This window comes from Vombatus ursinus, unplaced genomic scaffold, assembly GCF_900497805.2.
Source record: "Vombatus ursinus unplaced genomic scaffold, bare-nosed wombat genome assembly UNPS02014768.1, whole genome shotgun sequence".
In the NCBI taxonomy this organism is placed as follows: Eukaryota; Metazoa; Chordata; class Mammalia; order Diprotodontia; family Vombatidae; genus Vombatus; species Vombatus ursinus.
In genome coordinates, this window is record NW_020954546.1 from 24687928 (window position 1) to 24704849 (window position 16922).

The 16922-nt window shown below is 41.6% G+C and overlaps 2 protein-coding genes across 2 annotated transcripts; both read left to right on the forward strand.

Annotated features, from left to right (window-relative positions):
- The first annotated feature begins 1383 nt into the window (after positions 1-1383).
- Positions 1384-5297, forward strand: LOC114043290 (calmodulin-2-like). Its single transcript, XM_027862366.1, has 2 exons — positions 1384-1417; positions 4921-5297. Exon 2 carries the CDS (start codon positions 4956-4958, stop codon positions 5295-5297), a length of 342 nt encoding a protein of 113 aa, XP_027718167.1. The 5' UTR covers positions 1384-1417; positions 4921-4955.
- A 6676-nt stretch (positions 5298-11973) lies between these two features.
- On the forward strand, positions 11974-16341 carry LOC114043289 (calmodulin-like). Its single transcript, XM_027862365.1, has 2 exons — positions 11974-11987; positions 15891-16341. The coding sequence occupies exon 2, from the start codon at positions 15892-15894 to the stop codon at positions 16339-16341; it is 450 nt and encodes a 149-aa protein (XP_027718166.1). The 5' UTR covers positions 11974-11987; position 15891.
- Positions 16342-16922: the final 581 nt, after the last annotated feature.

A 16922-nucleotide genomic window follows, 5' to 3' on the forward strand; every position in this document is an offset into this window, starting at 1 on the left:
AAAGGATAGGAAGAGGAAGAAAATTTAAAACTCAAAATCTTGTAAAAGTGAATGTTGAAAACTAAAACTAAATTTTTAAAATTTAAAAAATAAAATAAAAATTAAAAAGATTTATTGTACCTGTCCAAAAAAGAAAAAAGAAAAATAACAAAATTAATTTGGAGGAACTAAAGAACTAGAATTGCTAAGAAATAATCAAGAAAGGTAGGAATGAAGAAGGAACAGCACTTCCAGACCTCAAACTACAGTATAAAGTAGCAGTCATCAAGACCATTTGGCACTGGTTATAAAACACAGGAGTGGATCGATGGTTGACTGGTTGTTGTCCTGTGTTCTTGAAGAGGACCAAAGTGACATCACTATGTTAGAGTCAAGTTACAGTGAGTCCAACTGTGGCTGATCAGACCAGTAGAAGCTTGGAATGCTCTGCCACAGCTCAGGCACAAATAGTCCACATGAACACTTGGAGTGGAGATGTCTCTACATTGTGCATCTCAAGTTTCTTTCGAGCTACTTTAATTCTGCTTCAGTCATGGAGCACAGCACCTTCTTTGATGGGAGCACACCATGCTGGGTGGTCCTTTGCCAACATTTCCCATGTCATGCAATCAGTTCCAAAGTTCTTCAGAGAAAATGAGACAAGGAAGAATCGGGGGTGGGGGGGGGAACCTGAACTCAGTAACCCAGTATTTCATAAATCCTCAAAACATAAATTACTCAAGAAAGAACTCCCTATTTGATAAGATCTGCTGAGAAAACTTGGGAAACAACATGGCAGAAATTAGGTTTTGATCAAATGCTTACAACCATATCTCACAATTAACTCAAAATGGATAAGTCACTTGAATATTAAGTATCATAGTATAAAATATTAGAAGAAAAGCAATTATATGCTTCTTACAACTATAAGTAGAAGACGATTCCTCAACAAACAAGGTAGAGGGGCAAGTATAAAAGATAAAAGCCTTTGATATGAAATTGAAAAGATTTTGCACAAATAAAAGTTATGCATAAAGGATAAAAAAAGAGAAGCAATCAATCAACTGGGGGAAAATTTGTATCAAATATCTGATAAGGGTTTGATAGCCAAGATAGCTCAATAACTAACAGCAATCTACAAGACTGAAAGCAATTTCCCAATGGCAAAATATCCAAAGGAGACAAAATGCTGTCAAAAGAATTGCACACTGTGAACAACCATGAGAAAGAATGTTCCAGATGAAAAATAACAAGAGAAATGCGTGTCAAAACAATGCTTTTGCCTCATACCCAGCAAATTGGCAAAGATGACAAAAATGGGCAATAGTCAATTTTGGAGGAATTATGGGAAAATGGACATTGTTGGTTGAACTGCTAGTATCCTACTTCCATCACCTTTTATCTATTTTGGATATTCAGGAATATCTCATTTTATTGCGCTTACTTGAATTTTGAAGATATTGTGATTTTTACAGATTGAAGGTTTGTGGCAACTCTGCCTTGAGCAAATCTATTGGTACCAATTTTCCAACAGCATATGCTCACATTATGTCTCTGTGTCACATTTTGGCAAGTCTCACGATATTTCAAACTTTTTCATTATTTTTGTATCTGTTATTATGATGATCTGTGATCACCAATCTTTAATGTTACTATTGTAATTGTTTTGGAGCACCAAGAACCACACCCATAGAAGACTTCAAACTTAATCAATAAATGTTGTGTGTGTTCTGACTGCTCCACCACCCTGCCATTCCCTTTCCATCGTTCTCCCTCTCTGTGGGCCTCCCTATTCCCTGAGACACAACAGTATTAAAATGAGGCCAATTAATGACTCTATAATGGCCTCTAAGTGTTCAAGTGAAAGGAAGAGTCAATCGATGTGACAAACTTCATTGTTGTCTTATTTTAAGAAATTGCCACAGCCATCCCAGCCTTCAGCAACCACCACCCTGATCAGTCAGCAGCCATCAACATTGAGGCAAGACCCTCCACCAGAAAAAGATTATGACTTTCACTGATGGCTCAGATGATGGTTAGCAATTTTTAACAATAAAGTATTTTTTAATTATATACATAGTTTTTTTTAGACATAATACTATTGCACACTTAATAGACTACAGTATAGCATAAGCAAAACTATTATATGCATTGGGAAACCAAAAAATTTGTGTGACTATTTGCTTTATTACTGTGGTCTGGAACAGAACCCTCAATATCTCTGAGATATGCCTGTATTGTACTATATACATACACATTTTCTGCCCTGATAGAATAGAAGCACCTTGAGGGCAGGGATTCTCACTTCTTTTTTTGTATTCTCAGCACCTAGCAAAGTGCCTAAAACATAGCAAGTGGTGAAAAAAGGTTTGTCGATGGATTGCTTCATCATTTTCATAAAGGTTTATAAAGATGAAAAGGCAAAGCTTGATCATAATTACTGAAATGAGAAACATTAGCCAATTCCTAGGTACTTAGCAAGTTGGTAGGAGAATGTAACAAATTGGGTTTACAGTCAGATTTAGCTGAATTAGACCCCAGGAGGCAGGTCCCAGAGGATGCCAGGCATAAGTCAGGGTGGTCACCTATTGGCCGCTGATCAGGAGGCATCTAATCCCCAGGGATCCCTGTCTTAAAAGGGACAAATACTATAACTGACAGTTTGAGTTATTTGTGAAATACCAACCAGAGGCCCCTAGGAAACAAAGGCTCTTTTTGTCTGACTTCCCCACCCCCTCCCCCCTTTCCCTCAGTGTGGCTGTTGAGACCAAGAGAAAGAATGGGTCATGCTACAGTGACACCTTCAAAGAGACATCTATCATGATTCCTGTGTACTCCCAAACCAACTTTCTTTTAAAAACCATGTTTTATGGATGGTTTTTATTCACATCAACGTTGCTTCCCAATGACGGTCCTCTACGCTGGATCTTGTAACATTGTAACAATGCATGTTTTTGCCCCAACTAAGATAAATGCTTCTTACCAACCACCATTGATTTAACAAATGATATATGTGTACATATATACATACATATGCCCACATATACATACACACACATTCTATAATCCTTGGGCTAGCTATCCTGAGGGGGAACTAGAAAAGATACTCCCCTTCCTTGTTCAGAGTGACATTAGGATAAGGCTGAACTCATATACACTAGAATATTTAAATAAACATTTACAAATGTATTTAAGGAAAACAAATAAACGCCTATATGGGACAACATGTGTCTCATTGCACACTGATGATCCATCACTTCTCTGCATTGAGGGGGGTTTATGTGTCATGATTAGTCCTTTGGTCATTTCACTGAGGACTGCTAATCATTGGGCCTACATGCTGGGGCAAAAAGGGGCAACATAGGGCACCCATCTAAGACCCAACTCCCTCTTTAAAGATTTATTACCTAACTGGGTGCAGAAGACATTGTGACCATCATTTTCTAGAACCCCAGTGATTACTAATGTGACATGTATGGCAGAATGATGAGCAGGGATTAGGGGGCTTTCCATAAATAATAACCTGTTAGCAAAGACTGAACTGTGGGGATGCTTTTGCCCCATATAAGATGAAGGCTTCTAAGCAATCACACTTGATCTAACAAATGACCCATCCTTCTCCCCATAATTCTTGAGCTGTCCTCAGTTGTGATTAAAAAAAAAGTTGCCAATTTTGGTTCAAGGTGATTAATGTAAAGGTGCTATTAGCATGCAAAAGAATATTGAAGCTCCTTGAGGACAGAGATATTTGTTGATTCCATCTTTGTGTCCCCAGAGCCTTGCACAGTGTGGTAGGTAATTAATAAATGCTCAGATTGTTAGGAGATAATTTCTGATTTAAAAACGACTTCCCAATGATTTAATCCTTATTAAATATATGTTTCCTGTATTAGGTTCTGAGGTATTTTCTGCCAAAGATTTGCCAGTTTGATAGTATGATGCCTTTCGCGGAATAAAGACAATCTTGACCAAAGATGTTTTCAAATTGAGAAATGGCACCCAGAATTCTATAGGGGTTGCTAGTGTAGGGGTTAGAGAGTTAGATGAGGAGTCATGAAGACATGGGTTCAAATCTCATCTCTAATACTGACTATGCAATCATGGGCAAGTCCCTAACCTCTCGGAGCCTGTTTCCTTATCTGTAATTTGAGAAAGCTCACAGTTAGGCCATTTGATGGCCCCTTTCAGCTCTAGATGTGACCTCCTATAGGTCACTTAACCTCTCAAGGCCTCAGTTTTCCTATCTGTAAAAATGAGGGAGTTGCAATGCATCATCTCTTACCAGGGGTGGGGAGCCTGCGGCCTCGAGGCCACATGTGGCCTTCTAGGTTCTTAGGTGCAGCCGTTTGACTGAGTCCAAGTTTTACAGACCAAATCCTTTTATTAAGGGAATATGTTCTGTGAAATTTGTATTCAGTCACAGGGCTACACTTGAGGACCTAGAAGACCACATGTGGCCTCGAGGCTGTAGGTTCCCCACCCCTGTACCTAGACCCTTTCCAACTTAATATGTATAAACTTGTGTTTGAGTAGTCGTCAGTGAGGATTTCAGTTTTAGATGCGTGTTTTTAAAATCCCAGGTCTGACAGGATCAAAAGACTAAAGTCATTGTCTAAGATGTCATAATCCAGCACTCAGTTGCTAAGTTGCTAAAGGTTTTGGGTTAGTCCCAGTGCAGCCACTGAGGGTGGAGGTTGGCTGATGAAAACTTGGCCACTAGTAGATCTAGCAGCATGGCTAAAAAACTGACCAAAGAGGAGAAGGTGGCTGATATAAACTTGACCGCTAGTAGATCTAGCAGCAGGGCTAAAAAAGTGACCAAAGAGAAGGTGGCTAATAAAAATGTGGGCGCTAGTGAATCTAACAACCCAGTTAAAAAACTGACCAAAGAGCAGATTGCAGAATTCAAAGAAGCTTTTTCACTATTTGACAAGGATGGAGATGGTTATATAACAACAAAGGAAGTGGGAACTATAATGAGGGCACTTGGGCAAACCCCCACAGAAGCTGAATTACAGGAAATAATGAACGAAGTTGATGCTAGTGGTAATGGCACAATTGACTTTTCAGAGTTTCTGAATGTGATGGCAAGAAAAATGAAAGACACAGACAGTAATGAAGACATTCAAGACGCATTCCGTGTGTTTGACAAGAATCGTGACGGTTTTATCAGTGCAGGAGAACTTCGCCATGTGATGACAAACTTTGGAGAGAAGTTAACAGATGAAGAGGTCGAAGAAATGATCAAGGAAGCCGATATAGATGGTGATGGCCAAGTAAACTATATACAATTTGTTGAAATGATGACAGCAAAGTGAAGACATTGTGCAAGACCTGTCTTGTGCAACTTTGTCTTTTTTTTTTTTGCTTCTAACTTCTCTGTAAAAGATTCCACCCCACCTCCCCCACTGCATGTGTAAGAATTAGAACTTCATTCCTCCATGTTTTTCTTTCCTTCTCTGTTATTGTCCAGAAACTTTATTTTGGAAAATTGATCAAGTAACATGTTACATGCAGCTTACTCTGGATATATCAAAACCCTTCTGCACTCTAAACTTAGGTGGAGTAAATGCTATATGGTGTCATCCTTCTGTTTATCTTCTCATTTAGGAAAAGTTTCAGGATGAAGACTTACTAGTGTCATTGTTACTGATCTGTGTAGATGGGAGACACATGAATGGGGATATACTCACTACTGCTGTGAGTATAGAAGTATAGACATGTATGCCCCAACACCAGGGTTATCCCTAAGACCCTGAGATTCTTTCCAGGATGAATAATAGATTAGGGCCAGGAGTGGGGAACCTGCAGCCTGGAGGTTCTTGGGTGGCCCTCCGGGGCCTTGGGTGTGGCCTTTTGACTGAGTCCAAGTTTTACACAACAAATCCTTTTATTAAGGGAATTTGTTCTGTGAAGTTTGAATTCAATCAAAGGGCCACACTTGAGGACCTAGAGGGCTACATGTAGCCTCAAGGCCACAGGTTCCCCACTCCTGGTAGGCTATCAGCATCACCTTAGATTAGTTTTTGTGGTAAAGTAGGAGCCAGCTAGGTGGTAGCATAGAGGATAGAGGCCCAGCCTTGGAGTCAGGAAGACCTAAGTTCAAATCCTGTCTTAGCACTTCTTCAGCTATGTGGACCCTGGGCAGGTCAATTATCCTCCCAGCTATAGTTTCCTTCTCTATAGAATGGGGATGGGGCAGAGCCAAGATGGTGGAGGGAAAGCAGTGACTGTCTTGAGCTCTCTCCCAAAGCCCTCCAAATACCTAAAAAATGGCTCTAAACAAATTCTAAAGCAGCAGAACCCACAAAAAAACAGAGTGAAACAAATTTCCAGCCAAAGACAGCCTGGATGGTTGATCAGAAAGGTATATTGCGCTGGGCAGGGAGAGGAGCGCGGTTCAGTGTGGGCGCACAGGCTGTAGCGACCCTGGAGCAGGCCTCAGAGGACTGAATTGCGGGCAGCTGTGGCAGTTTCCAGACTTCTCAACCCCTGAACGCCAAGTACAACTTAGAAGGTCAGTGGGAAAAGTCTGTGACTGTGGTGAGAGAGGAGCTAGGTCTCAGCCACAAGTCTCGAGCGAGGCCCAGGGCCACGGCTTTTTCCTGAGCTTCTGGCCCACAGACTGAGGGGCAATCAAGTGACTGATCAGAGGGGGATTGCAAGGATCTCTTTGCCAGTGCTGAGGCAAGAATCTCTTGCTTTACCAGTGCTTGGATCTGGGTCACAGTTCTGAGGGGCAGTCCTGGGAGGAGAAGGAACGTTGGTGCGGTGGAGCTTGTTGTGGTGGTGGAGAGGAAACACCTCGTCTCTTATCATCCTGAACTGAAAATTTACAAGTCCCTAAAAGTACCTCTGAAAACAACTGTACAAACCCCCGAAGCTTGGGACAGTACACTACTCACATTGGAAGCAGATTTTTACCTTAACAAAGAGTTTAAAACTCAAGTAATTGGCCGGGATCATGAGTGAGCAGCATAAAAAGAGTCAGACTATATGATCTTACTTTGGTGACAAAGAATATCAAAACATACAACCAGAAGAAGACAACAAAGCCAAAGCTCCTACATCCAAAGTCTCCAAGAAAAATATGAATCAGTCCCAGGCCTTGGAAGAGCTCAAAAGGGATTTTGAGAAGCAAGTAAGAGAAGTAGAGGAAAAACTGAGAGTGATGCAAGAAAATCATGAAAAACAAGTCAACAGCTTGCTAAAGGAGACCCCAAAAAATACTGAAGAAAATAACACCTTAAAAAATAGCCTTTTAAAAAATAGAGGGACTGTCTGATGTTGGCTACTGCCAAGTGAAAGTTGTGGCAAGATGGGGTAGGAACAAGATATTAGGAAGTAACCGGAGCTCACGCTCCCGAGGCAGGGGCTGTGCTAGGCGGAGTTGTGGTGAACTGGGATGGGCTGGATACGGAGAAGTAACCGGAGCTCACACTCCTGAGGCAGTGGGCAGTGCTATGGGGAGCTGTGATAAGCTGGGGAAGGAACAGAATACAAGGAAGTAGCCGGAGCACGTGCTCCTGAGGCAGGGGGCTGTGCCACGTGGGAGTGGGATGGCAGAGGACGAGTTCCCTTTGCTTAATCCCCTCCCTAAGTGCAATGTCAACCCCAGACGCCTCCTTCCTGTGTCCTTCCTGACTTCCTGGGTCACGTACCTTCCCTTTGTGTAGCACTGACCCCAGACGCCTCCTCCCGGTATCTGGGCCTGACTTCCTAGGTCACGTACTCTCTCTTTGTCTATGCACTAATCCCAGACGCCTCCTTCCTGTATCCGGTCCTAGCCTCTTGCGTCACTTCCTCTCCCTTGGTGCGCTAAACCCAGACATCCCCTTCCGGTATCTGATCCTACAATCAATGACTAGTAGGCGGGCTGAGGAGGAGGGTCTAAGTAGGTACTTAAGGAACGTCCTGGTCGGAGCACGCGCTCTCTTTGCTCCTGCTCTCTTGCTATGGCCTTCCTGCTTGGCCTTGCTGTGATGGCCTCTGAATAAAGCTCGGGTGTTGGCACCTCCTGGTCGGCTCGTCTCTGTGTGTTTATCCGGGTAGGCACCGAAGACTGGTAAGTATGACTCTGGCAGCCTGCTCCTTATAGGAGGAGAGTGCACGGCATGGCCGGCACAGCCTAACTCAAATGGCAAAAGAGGTCCAAAAAGCCAATGAGGAGAAGAATGCCCTAAAAAGCAAAATTGGCCAAATGGAAAAGGAAGTCCAAAAGCTTACTGAAGAAAATACTTCCTTAAAAATTAGAATAGAGCAACTGGAAGCTAGTGACTTTATGAGAAATCAAGACACTGTAAAACAAATCCAAAAGAATGAAAAATTAGAAAACAATGTGAAATATCTCATTGGAAAAACAACTGACCTGGAAAATAGATCCAGGAGAGAGAATTTAAAAATTATTGGACTATCTGAAAGCCATGATCAGAAAAAGAGCCTAGACAGCATCTTTCAAGAAATTATCCAGGAAAACTGTCCTGATATTTTAGAACCAGAGGGCAAAATAGAAATGGAAAGAATCCACTGATCTCCTCCTGAAAGAGATCCCCAAAGGAAAACTCCTAGGAATATTGTAGCCAAATTCCAGAGTTCCCAGGTCAAGGAGAAAATATTACAAGCAGCCAGAAAGAAACAATTCAAGTATTGTGGAAACACAATCAGGATAACACAAGATTTAGCAGCTTCTACATTAAGGGACTGCGGGGCATGGAATATAATATTCTGGAGAGCAAAGGAGATTGGATTACAACCAAGAATCACCTACCCAGCAAAACTGAGTATAATCCTGCAGGGGAAAAAATGGTCATTCAGTGAAATAGAGGACTTTCAAGCATTCTTGATGAAAAGACCAGAGTTGGATAGAAAATTTGATTTTCAAATACAAGACTTGAGTGAAACATGAAGAGGTAAACAGGAAAGAGAAAATCATAAGAGACTTATTAAGGTTGAACTGTTTTCATTCCTGCATGGAAAGATGATAGTTGTAACTCATGAGATCTTTGTCAGTATTAGGGTAGTTGGAGGGGAAAAAATTATATGTATGTATATATAGATATAGATAGATAAATAGAGGGCACAGGGTGAGTTGAAAATGAAGGGGTCATATCTGGAGAATAAAATTAAGGGGTAAGAGAGGAATATACTAGGAGAAGGAGAAAGGGAGGGGTAGAACAGGGTAAATTATCCCACTTAAAAAAAAACAGAAAAGAAAAGGCTCTTACAGTGGAGGGGAAATGGAGGAAGGTGAGAGGGAATGAGTGAATCTTATTCTCATAGGATTTGACTTAAGGAGGGAATAACATACACACTCAATTGGGTGTGGAAATCTGTCTTACCCTACAGGAAAATAGGGGGGAAGGGGACAAGAGAGTAGGGGAATGATAGAGAGGAGGGCAGACTGGGAAAGGGAGTAATCAGAAGCAAATACTTCTGAGGAGGGACAGGGTCAAAAGAAAGAATAGAATAAATGGTTGGGCGGGATAGGATTAAGGGAAATAGAGTTAGTTTTTCACAGCATGTTTACTATGGAAGTGTTTTGCATAACTGCGCATATATAACCTATATTTAGTTGCTTGCCTTATCAATGAGGGTGGGTGGGGAGGGAGGAAAGGAGAAAATTTGGAACCCAAAGTTTTAGAATGGGGATAATAATAGCACCTATCCCTCATGGGGTCTGGTAAGGATCAAATGAGATAATATATGTAAAAGCACTTTGCAAAACTCAGTGTGTTACATAAATGCTAGCTATTATGATGATTATTATTATGCTGATATAGACTAGAGTAGAGAAGATTCGGTAGGGAGGTTCCATTATCACTGGAAGTATTCAAGCAGAGATGTAATCAGACAGCAAACATTTATGAAAGTAAGCCATGGATATAGAAAAATAAAAGTGAAACAATCCCTGCCCTCAATGAGCTTATAGTCTGAAGGAGGAGACGACATCTAAGCAGGCAATTATATGCATAGTATATAGCAAACGAATACAGAGTAGTTTAGGAGGGAGGGCACTAGCAGCTGGTGGGAGCAGGAAAGGTTTCATGAGGAAAGTGGCACAGGAGTTGAGTCTAGAAGGAAGCCAGGAATTCCAAGAAGCAGAGGTGGGATGGGAGCGCATTCCAGGCATGGGGGATGGCTAAAGCAGAAGTAGAGATGGGAGATGTGTGTGTGTAATAGGAAGTAGGCCAGTATGGCTGGATTGCAGAGTTCAAGGAGGGGAATAAAGAAGAATAAAGACTGGAAAGGTAGGAAGGGGCCAGGCGGTGAAAAGCTTTTAGGATAAAAAGGAGGAGTTCATATTTATTCCTTGAGGCACTAGAGAGTCATTGAGGTTTGTTGGGGACAAGAGTGGAGGAAGGGAGGTTAGAAGTCATGAGGTTATGAACTAGGTGAGGTAGATGTGTGAATGGAAAAAAAGTGTGTCTATGAGAGATGTTGTAGAGACAGCAGTGATTGAATGAGGGGTGTAAGTGAGATAAACAGCTGAAGGAGACAGTGAGGTTGTCCCCCTGGGTGACGTGAAGGATCGTGGTGCCCTCTGCAGTGAAGCAGGCATGGCCACGTGATGGAAGTAGGCACCCAACTCCCCGCCCCTGCCCTTCTCTGTGTGATGGCTCATTTGCCTTAAGCTGCACTCAGAACAGCAGGTCTGGGGGGCTTTAAAGGGGAGGGGAATAGCCATGGGCAGCCACACTGCTACAATTCACGCTCAAGGTCTTAGCCCTGATGCTGGGGAAATACAGGTCTGTTCTCCAAAATCTGCATTGGCATACTTCCCATTTACACAGCTCAGTAACGATGCTATCATTAACTCCTCATCAGGAAACATTTACTAAATGAGAAGGTAAACACAAGACCATAACAAGGCAACATTTACTCAAAAGAAGGCAAGGACAAATAACCTAAACGCACCAGTCCACCCGCAGACGTGGGTGTGGCAGGTGGGCAGGAGGGGAGAGTGAGTACCATTAGTGGGGCACATCAGTACGGAAATCCCTGTGTTGGAGGCAGAGGCAGGTCACAACTCTGGACTGTAGGGCTACATGTCTGTGGACTTTTCAGGAACAGTCTGGACCTCACACCACCTCCCCTTCTGAGCCTCTGAGCTCTCCTTCTAGATGGGCAGTCAACTGAAGCAGTGTTAAGCTCTTTTAGTAAATAGTAGCCTTAAGCTTGGGGTGTCTATCTTCTCAGTCTGTTCCCTTGGGAAGGCTAGTACAGCATGACACTTTCAATAAAAAGCACTTCCCTTTATTCCTAGAATCTTAAAGTTAATCATTTCTCTGTAGGCTTTGAGGGGTTTCCCCTCTCTCTAGGGCAGCTAGCTGATAATAGTGGTTAGAGTGCTGAGCCTGGAGTCAGGATGACCCAACACCAAATCTAACCTCAAACACTTATTTGACCTGGACAAGTAATTTAACCATTATCTGCCTCAGTTTCCTCAGCTGTAAAATGGGGATAATAGTATCTTCCTCACAGGATTACTGTGAGGATCAAATGAGACGATGTTCATGAAGCACTTAGCACAGTGCCTGTCACATAGGAGGCACTCAGCAAAGACTTATTCCCTTCCTCTTCCCCTCTTAAGCTACAAATGGCTCTAGAGAGCAATGCAGTCCTCCTTCAGCCAGCTTTGTTTTGTTTTGTTTTTGGTTAGACAACGGGGTTAAGTGACTTACCCAGGTTCACACAGTTTGTAAGTGTCAAGTGTCTGAGTCTGGATTTGAACTCAGGTCCTGCTGACTCCAGGGCCAGTGCTCTATCCACCGCGCTACCTAGCTGCCCTTTTCAGTCAGTTCTTTACACAGTAGAGCATGCTTCTTTTACTGATCAGCTCCTAGCATCAAAGCTTTCCTCCAGTTAGGTCAGGTCCCCACCACAGATACAAAGCCTTCTTGTACACTCTACTCAGCTCCTATCAGCCTTCTCTCAGCTTCTCAGCTCCTTAGACTTCTGCGTCCATTTTCTTTAAGCAATTTTTCTCATCTACTATTGTTCTTTGTCTTGCTATGTCTTCTTAAGCTAACTTCTCATGCTTCTAACTTATTTGGCATCTAACACTCCAAAACAGGGACTCCTCATGGGTACTGTGATCCATCTCAAACTTAGGTGGAGAAACCAAAAATGCATGTTTCTAATATGACACAGTCATTATATAATAGTCACACAGTCCCGAAATAGTTCTGAGATAGAAGCCCTTAAAACAGTGACAGGCAGCAAGGAAGGTACTGATAAGGAGAAACTGATGATGGATGGGGTGGCAGAATGATGAAGACAAGTCTACCGTACTTAGAAAGAGGCTGCTCCCAATCACACGGTAGGCCAACGTCGAATGTCAACGTCTGTGCTGGTTCTGTTTTCTCATGTAGGTGCCTACATCTTAGGTGACTTAGGCACGTGCCAACCCCCTGTTAAATATATACATCCAAGAAAGAAAACTCAAACTGAATGCCATATGATCATAATGATGGTTCCTACCATTTCCACCAACTTTTGTCCTGTCTTTCATCCCTTTCTCAACCAAGCTCCTTTAAAAAAGCAGTCTATGCTGATCGCCTCTACGTCCTCTTCTCTCACTCTCTTTTCAACCTCCTGCAATCCAACATCTCACCTCATCAACAATCTTCTATCCACCCAATCTAATCTTCTCAACACCCGCCTTCTTTGACCTCTCAGCTTTATTTGACATTGTTGACCAACCTCTTCCCCAGATCCCTCTCCTCTTCTTTTTTTTTCTGTCTTGCTCTTGCTACATAATTGGCCCACCTCCTCTTCTAATCCTTAATATTATCTTTCAAGCCACTCTTGGATTGGATTCTTCACTGAATATAATGTTGAAGCTATCTTGTTCATGTCCACCATTCATCTCTCTATTACCTTTGGGGTAACTAACAACTTTAATTCTTCAAAGATTATAGTTTTCCATGATCCACAGCCATATAGCCTTGCCAGAGTGTTGGTATTTATTTTAGACACAGTCCTGGGTTTGAGGAAGAAGTTTGGGAGCATGAAAAATGTACCATGAAATTTCCCAGATGTTACCAAGCCTGCTCTCTATCTCTTATTCAATTCTGGGCTCAGAATTGCCCATCTGCCCAGTCTGTCTAAGATAGGAGTACAAGACAGGAGACCAGTAAGATATGTGGGTTAGACCCAAGGGTCCTTCTAGCTCTAAATCCCATGAATCAATGTATGAGTACTTTCTAATAATAATTGTTATTGATAGCTTTTCTTTTATCACCTCCATTTCCAAATATATTACTCCTTCCTTTCCTCTATAGAGAACCAACCCTTATAAGAAAGAAGAAAAAAATAGCAATTCAGCAGAAGCGTGTTAACTATATGGAAATATATGTAGCATTCCATTCTTCACCCATGGTCCCCACTTTTGCAAAGAAGAATGAAAGGGTTAAGTTATCTCTTCTTGAAGCCAAATTTGATAGTTATAATTACACAGCATTTAGTTTGGAGTTTTGTCATTTTTCTTTCCGTTGACATTGTTGTAGTATTGGGTATACTGTTTTCATCTTTCTTCACTCTGGGCCACTATGATCATAGGATCATAGATTTAGAGCTCCAAGCTACCTTAAAGGTCATTGAATCCAACCCCATCATTTTAGAGATAAGGAATCTGAGGCACAGAGAGGTTAAGTGATTTTCCCAGAGTCACACAGCTTGTGTCTGAGGCAGGGTTTGAACCAAGGTTTTCCTGACTCAAAATTCAGTATTATTAATTGCTCCATGATGACTCAAGCCATTAGCAGACAATGATTTTGATCCATCAACCTTAGGACTTTGAGCTCAGAGCACTTCTGTTGTTGGGTTCATCTATGTTCATCCCATGCTTATCTGAATTCTCTATATTTACCATTTCTTACAGCAGAGGTGTCAAACATAAGGCCCCGGGGCCCATGAAGCCCTCAATACTCCAGAATGCAGCCAGGAGCAGATTAAAATGTCATTGGGAAATATTTAATAAAATTAATAAAAATACAATAAAATATAAATGTTAATTTTGTAGTTTTCTAAGTCAGTATGCCACCACAGGGATCTTTATGTGTGATTTAGTGACCCCATTCTATTTGAGTTTGGCATGCCTGTCTTACATGTCCATTACATTACTAATTTGATTAGTCGTTCCCCAATTGCTGGGAACCCCTTTTGTTTCCAGTTCTTTGCTACCACAAAAAGTGCTGCTATAAATATTTTAGTGCATATGAAGCTTTTCTTTCTCTCTTTGACGTCCTTGGGGTCTAATACATCAGTATTTTCAAAGGACAGATAAAAAATAGCTCCAAAGCATGCAACAATCTTATTCATTTGTGTCAGGAAGGAAAGATTAACTAATAAATCCCTTTCATCCATGCTTATGTATGGATGTGTCCTGGCTCCGACCTGTGGTACCAGAAGTCAACCAGGAAGAGCAAACTTTACCAGCATGCAGAGGAGACACCAGGAAGGCCTCCTTTGATTTCCCAAGAACTCTTACAAATTCCTGTCTGGATGCCTGTATTATACTATTAGATATTCACTCTCTGGTACTTAAAATGTGTTCATTCTTTCAGAAGTAATTAACATGATGGAAGCCATTAATCTACTAGTAGGATCAGCTTAGAATAGAATCAGTTGAAGAGATTGAAGAGAACCTGAAAGTTCTCTTGGAAATAAGCCACAGGATTGGGGCAGGCCCAAGAAGAGAGAGCAGGAGTGCCAGAGATGAGCTTTGCTGACTTCATAGCTTTGCCTAAGACTGATCTTGGAACCCAGACAACAGATATTTTACTGGAACCCAATCTGGGCATGCACAGATAGTTTAGTCCTGCCTGGGAGGCAGGAGACCTGGGTTCTTATCCTAGCTCTCTTAACCTGCTGTCTAATCTTTGAACCCTCACCCTCAATGGGCCTCATTATCCTATAAGACAAGGAGTATCCAAGCTCTCTTCTAGTTCTAATGTTTATAAGAACATGGGTTTAAGAGCTGGAAGGGACCTTAGATGTTTTCTCATCTAACCTCATTTTGCATATCAGCAAACTGAGGCCTTAGGATGATGAGTGGTTTGACCAGGGTCATACAGATAGAAATTGGCAGAGCCTGGATTTGAACCCAGGTCCTTTGACTCCAAATATGGCCTACTTTCTTTTTTTTTCATTTTTTTTTTAGGCAATTGGGGTTAAATGACTTGCCCAAGGTCACACAGCTAGTAAGAGTCAAGTGTTTGGTCTGAGGCCAGATTTGAGCCCAGGTGCTCCTGACTTCAGGGCCGGTGCTCTATCCACTGCACCATCTAGCTGCCCCTTATGGCCTACTTTCTTTTGTACCATGCTGTCCCCTCCGGCCTTGATGTCATCATTTATAAAGTATGAATAATCACCTCTGAGCTGCCCACCTCAAAAGGGTGGTTGTGAGAAGCAAATAAGATAATCAATGTAAAAGTGCTAAGAGGCTTTGAATAATAGTAATAGTAATAATAATAATAATAACGATAATAATAAGCTAACATTTGTACCACATTTTCAGGTTTACAAAGCAATCTCTTCCTTTCTCATACTATATGTTAAAAAAATATATGGATGCTGTATTTTTTTTTTTTGAGTGACACAGACATCCTGAATCGGGATTACTCTAAGAATATAAATTGTCTATTTCAAATTGCTTAAGTCAGTCAGAGTTAAAGCTCTGGCTCCATGTACATGCCACTAACTTAAGGGAATCAACAGTATGAATTGACTTATCACCTAGCTTGTTGCCTCTTTGACCAACTTTCAGGGACACAAATAAAAGTCATTGTCTGAGATGTCATAATCCAGCATTCAGTTGCTAAGTTGCTAAAGGTTATGAGTTAGTCCAAGTGCAACCACTGAGGGTGTAGGTTGGCTGATGGGAATTTGGCTACTAGTAGGTCTAGTAGCATGGCTGAACAACTAACTGAAGAGCAGATTGCAGAATTCAGAGAAGCCTTTTCATTATTTGACAAGGATGGAGATGGTAGTATAACAACAAAGGAATTGGGAACTATAATGAGGTCGCTTGGGCAGAACCCCACGGAAGCGGAATTACAGGACATGATTAACGAAGTCGATGCTGATGGTAACGGCACAATTGACTTTTCAGAGTTTCTGACTATGATGGCAAGAAAAATGAAAGACACAGACAGTGATGAAGAAATTCGAGAGGCATTCCGTGTGTTTGACAAGGATGGTGATGGTTTTATCAGTGCGGCAGAACTTCGCCATGTGATGACAAACCTTGGAGAGAAGTTAACAGATGAAGAGGTCGATGAAATGATCAGGGAAGCCGATATGGACGGTGATGGCCAAGTAAACTATGAAGAATTTGTTCAAATGATGACAGCAAAGTGAAGACATTGTATGGGATACATTAAATGTCTCGTGCCTCTTTGTTTATTTGTCATTGTTTGTAACTTCTCTGTAAAAGGTTTCCACTCTCTACTGCATGTATAGCAATTAGAACTTCATTCTTCCATTGTTTTTTTCTCCTTATCTCTCTATCATTGTCCAGAAACTTTATTTTGGAAAATTGATCAAGTAACATGTTACATGTGGCTTACTCTGGATATATCTAAGCACTTCTGCAATGCAAACTTAGATGGATTTGGTCAAATGAGGGAATATCTGGATTATACCTTTTTTTTTTCTTTTTAAGAAGTAGTTTTCTTGACTTAGATTCTTAAAATCTAGCCACTGCTCAGATTCTTAAGATCTGGCCTGCTTGTATTAGTGATACAAATGCTTAGATTCCTTAAGAGTCTGCCCAATATGACGGATGTTCTCATAAACCTTGTCTTTGGCTGAAAGAAGGCTTGGGTTCAAATTCATTTTGGCAGGACCCGTGTGTTGTGATTTTGCGGTCCCAGCACCCCTAAACCTCTAAAACTCAACATTTTGGTGGCCCGTACGGGGAAGCTGCCTAACCCCAAGTT

Excerpts from the sequence above, each read along its gene's own strand:
- LOC114043289 (XM_027862365.1), top strand. The coding sequence starts at position 15,892 with ATGGCTGAACAACTAACTGAAGAGCAGATTGCAGAATTCAGAGAAGCC.
- LOC114043290 (XM_027862366.1), top strand. The coding sequence starts at position 4,956 with ATGAGGGCACTTGGGCAAACCCCCACAGAAGCTGAATTACAGGAAATA.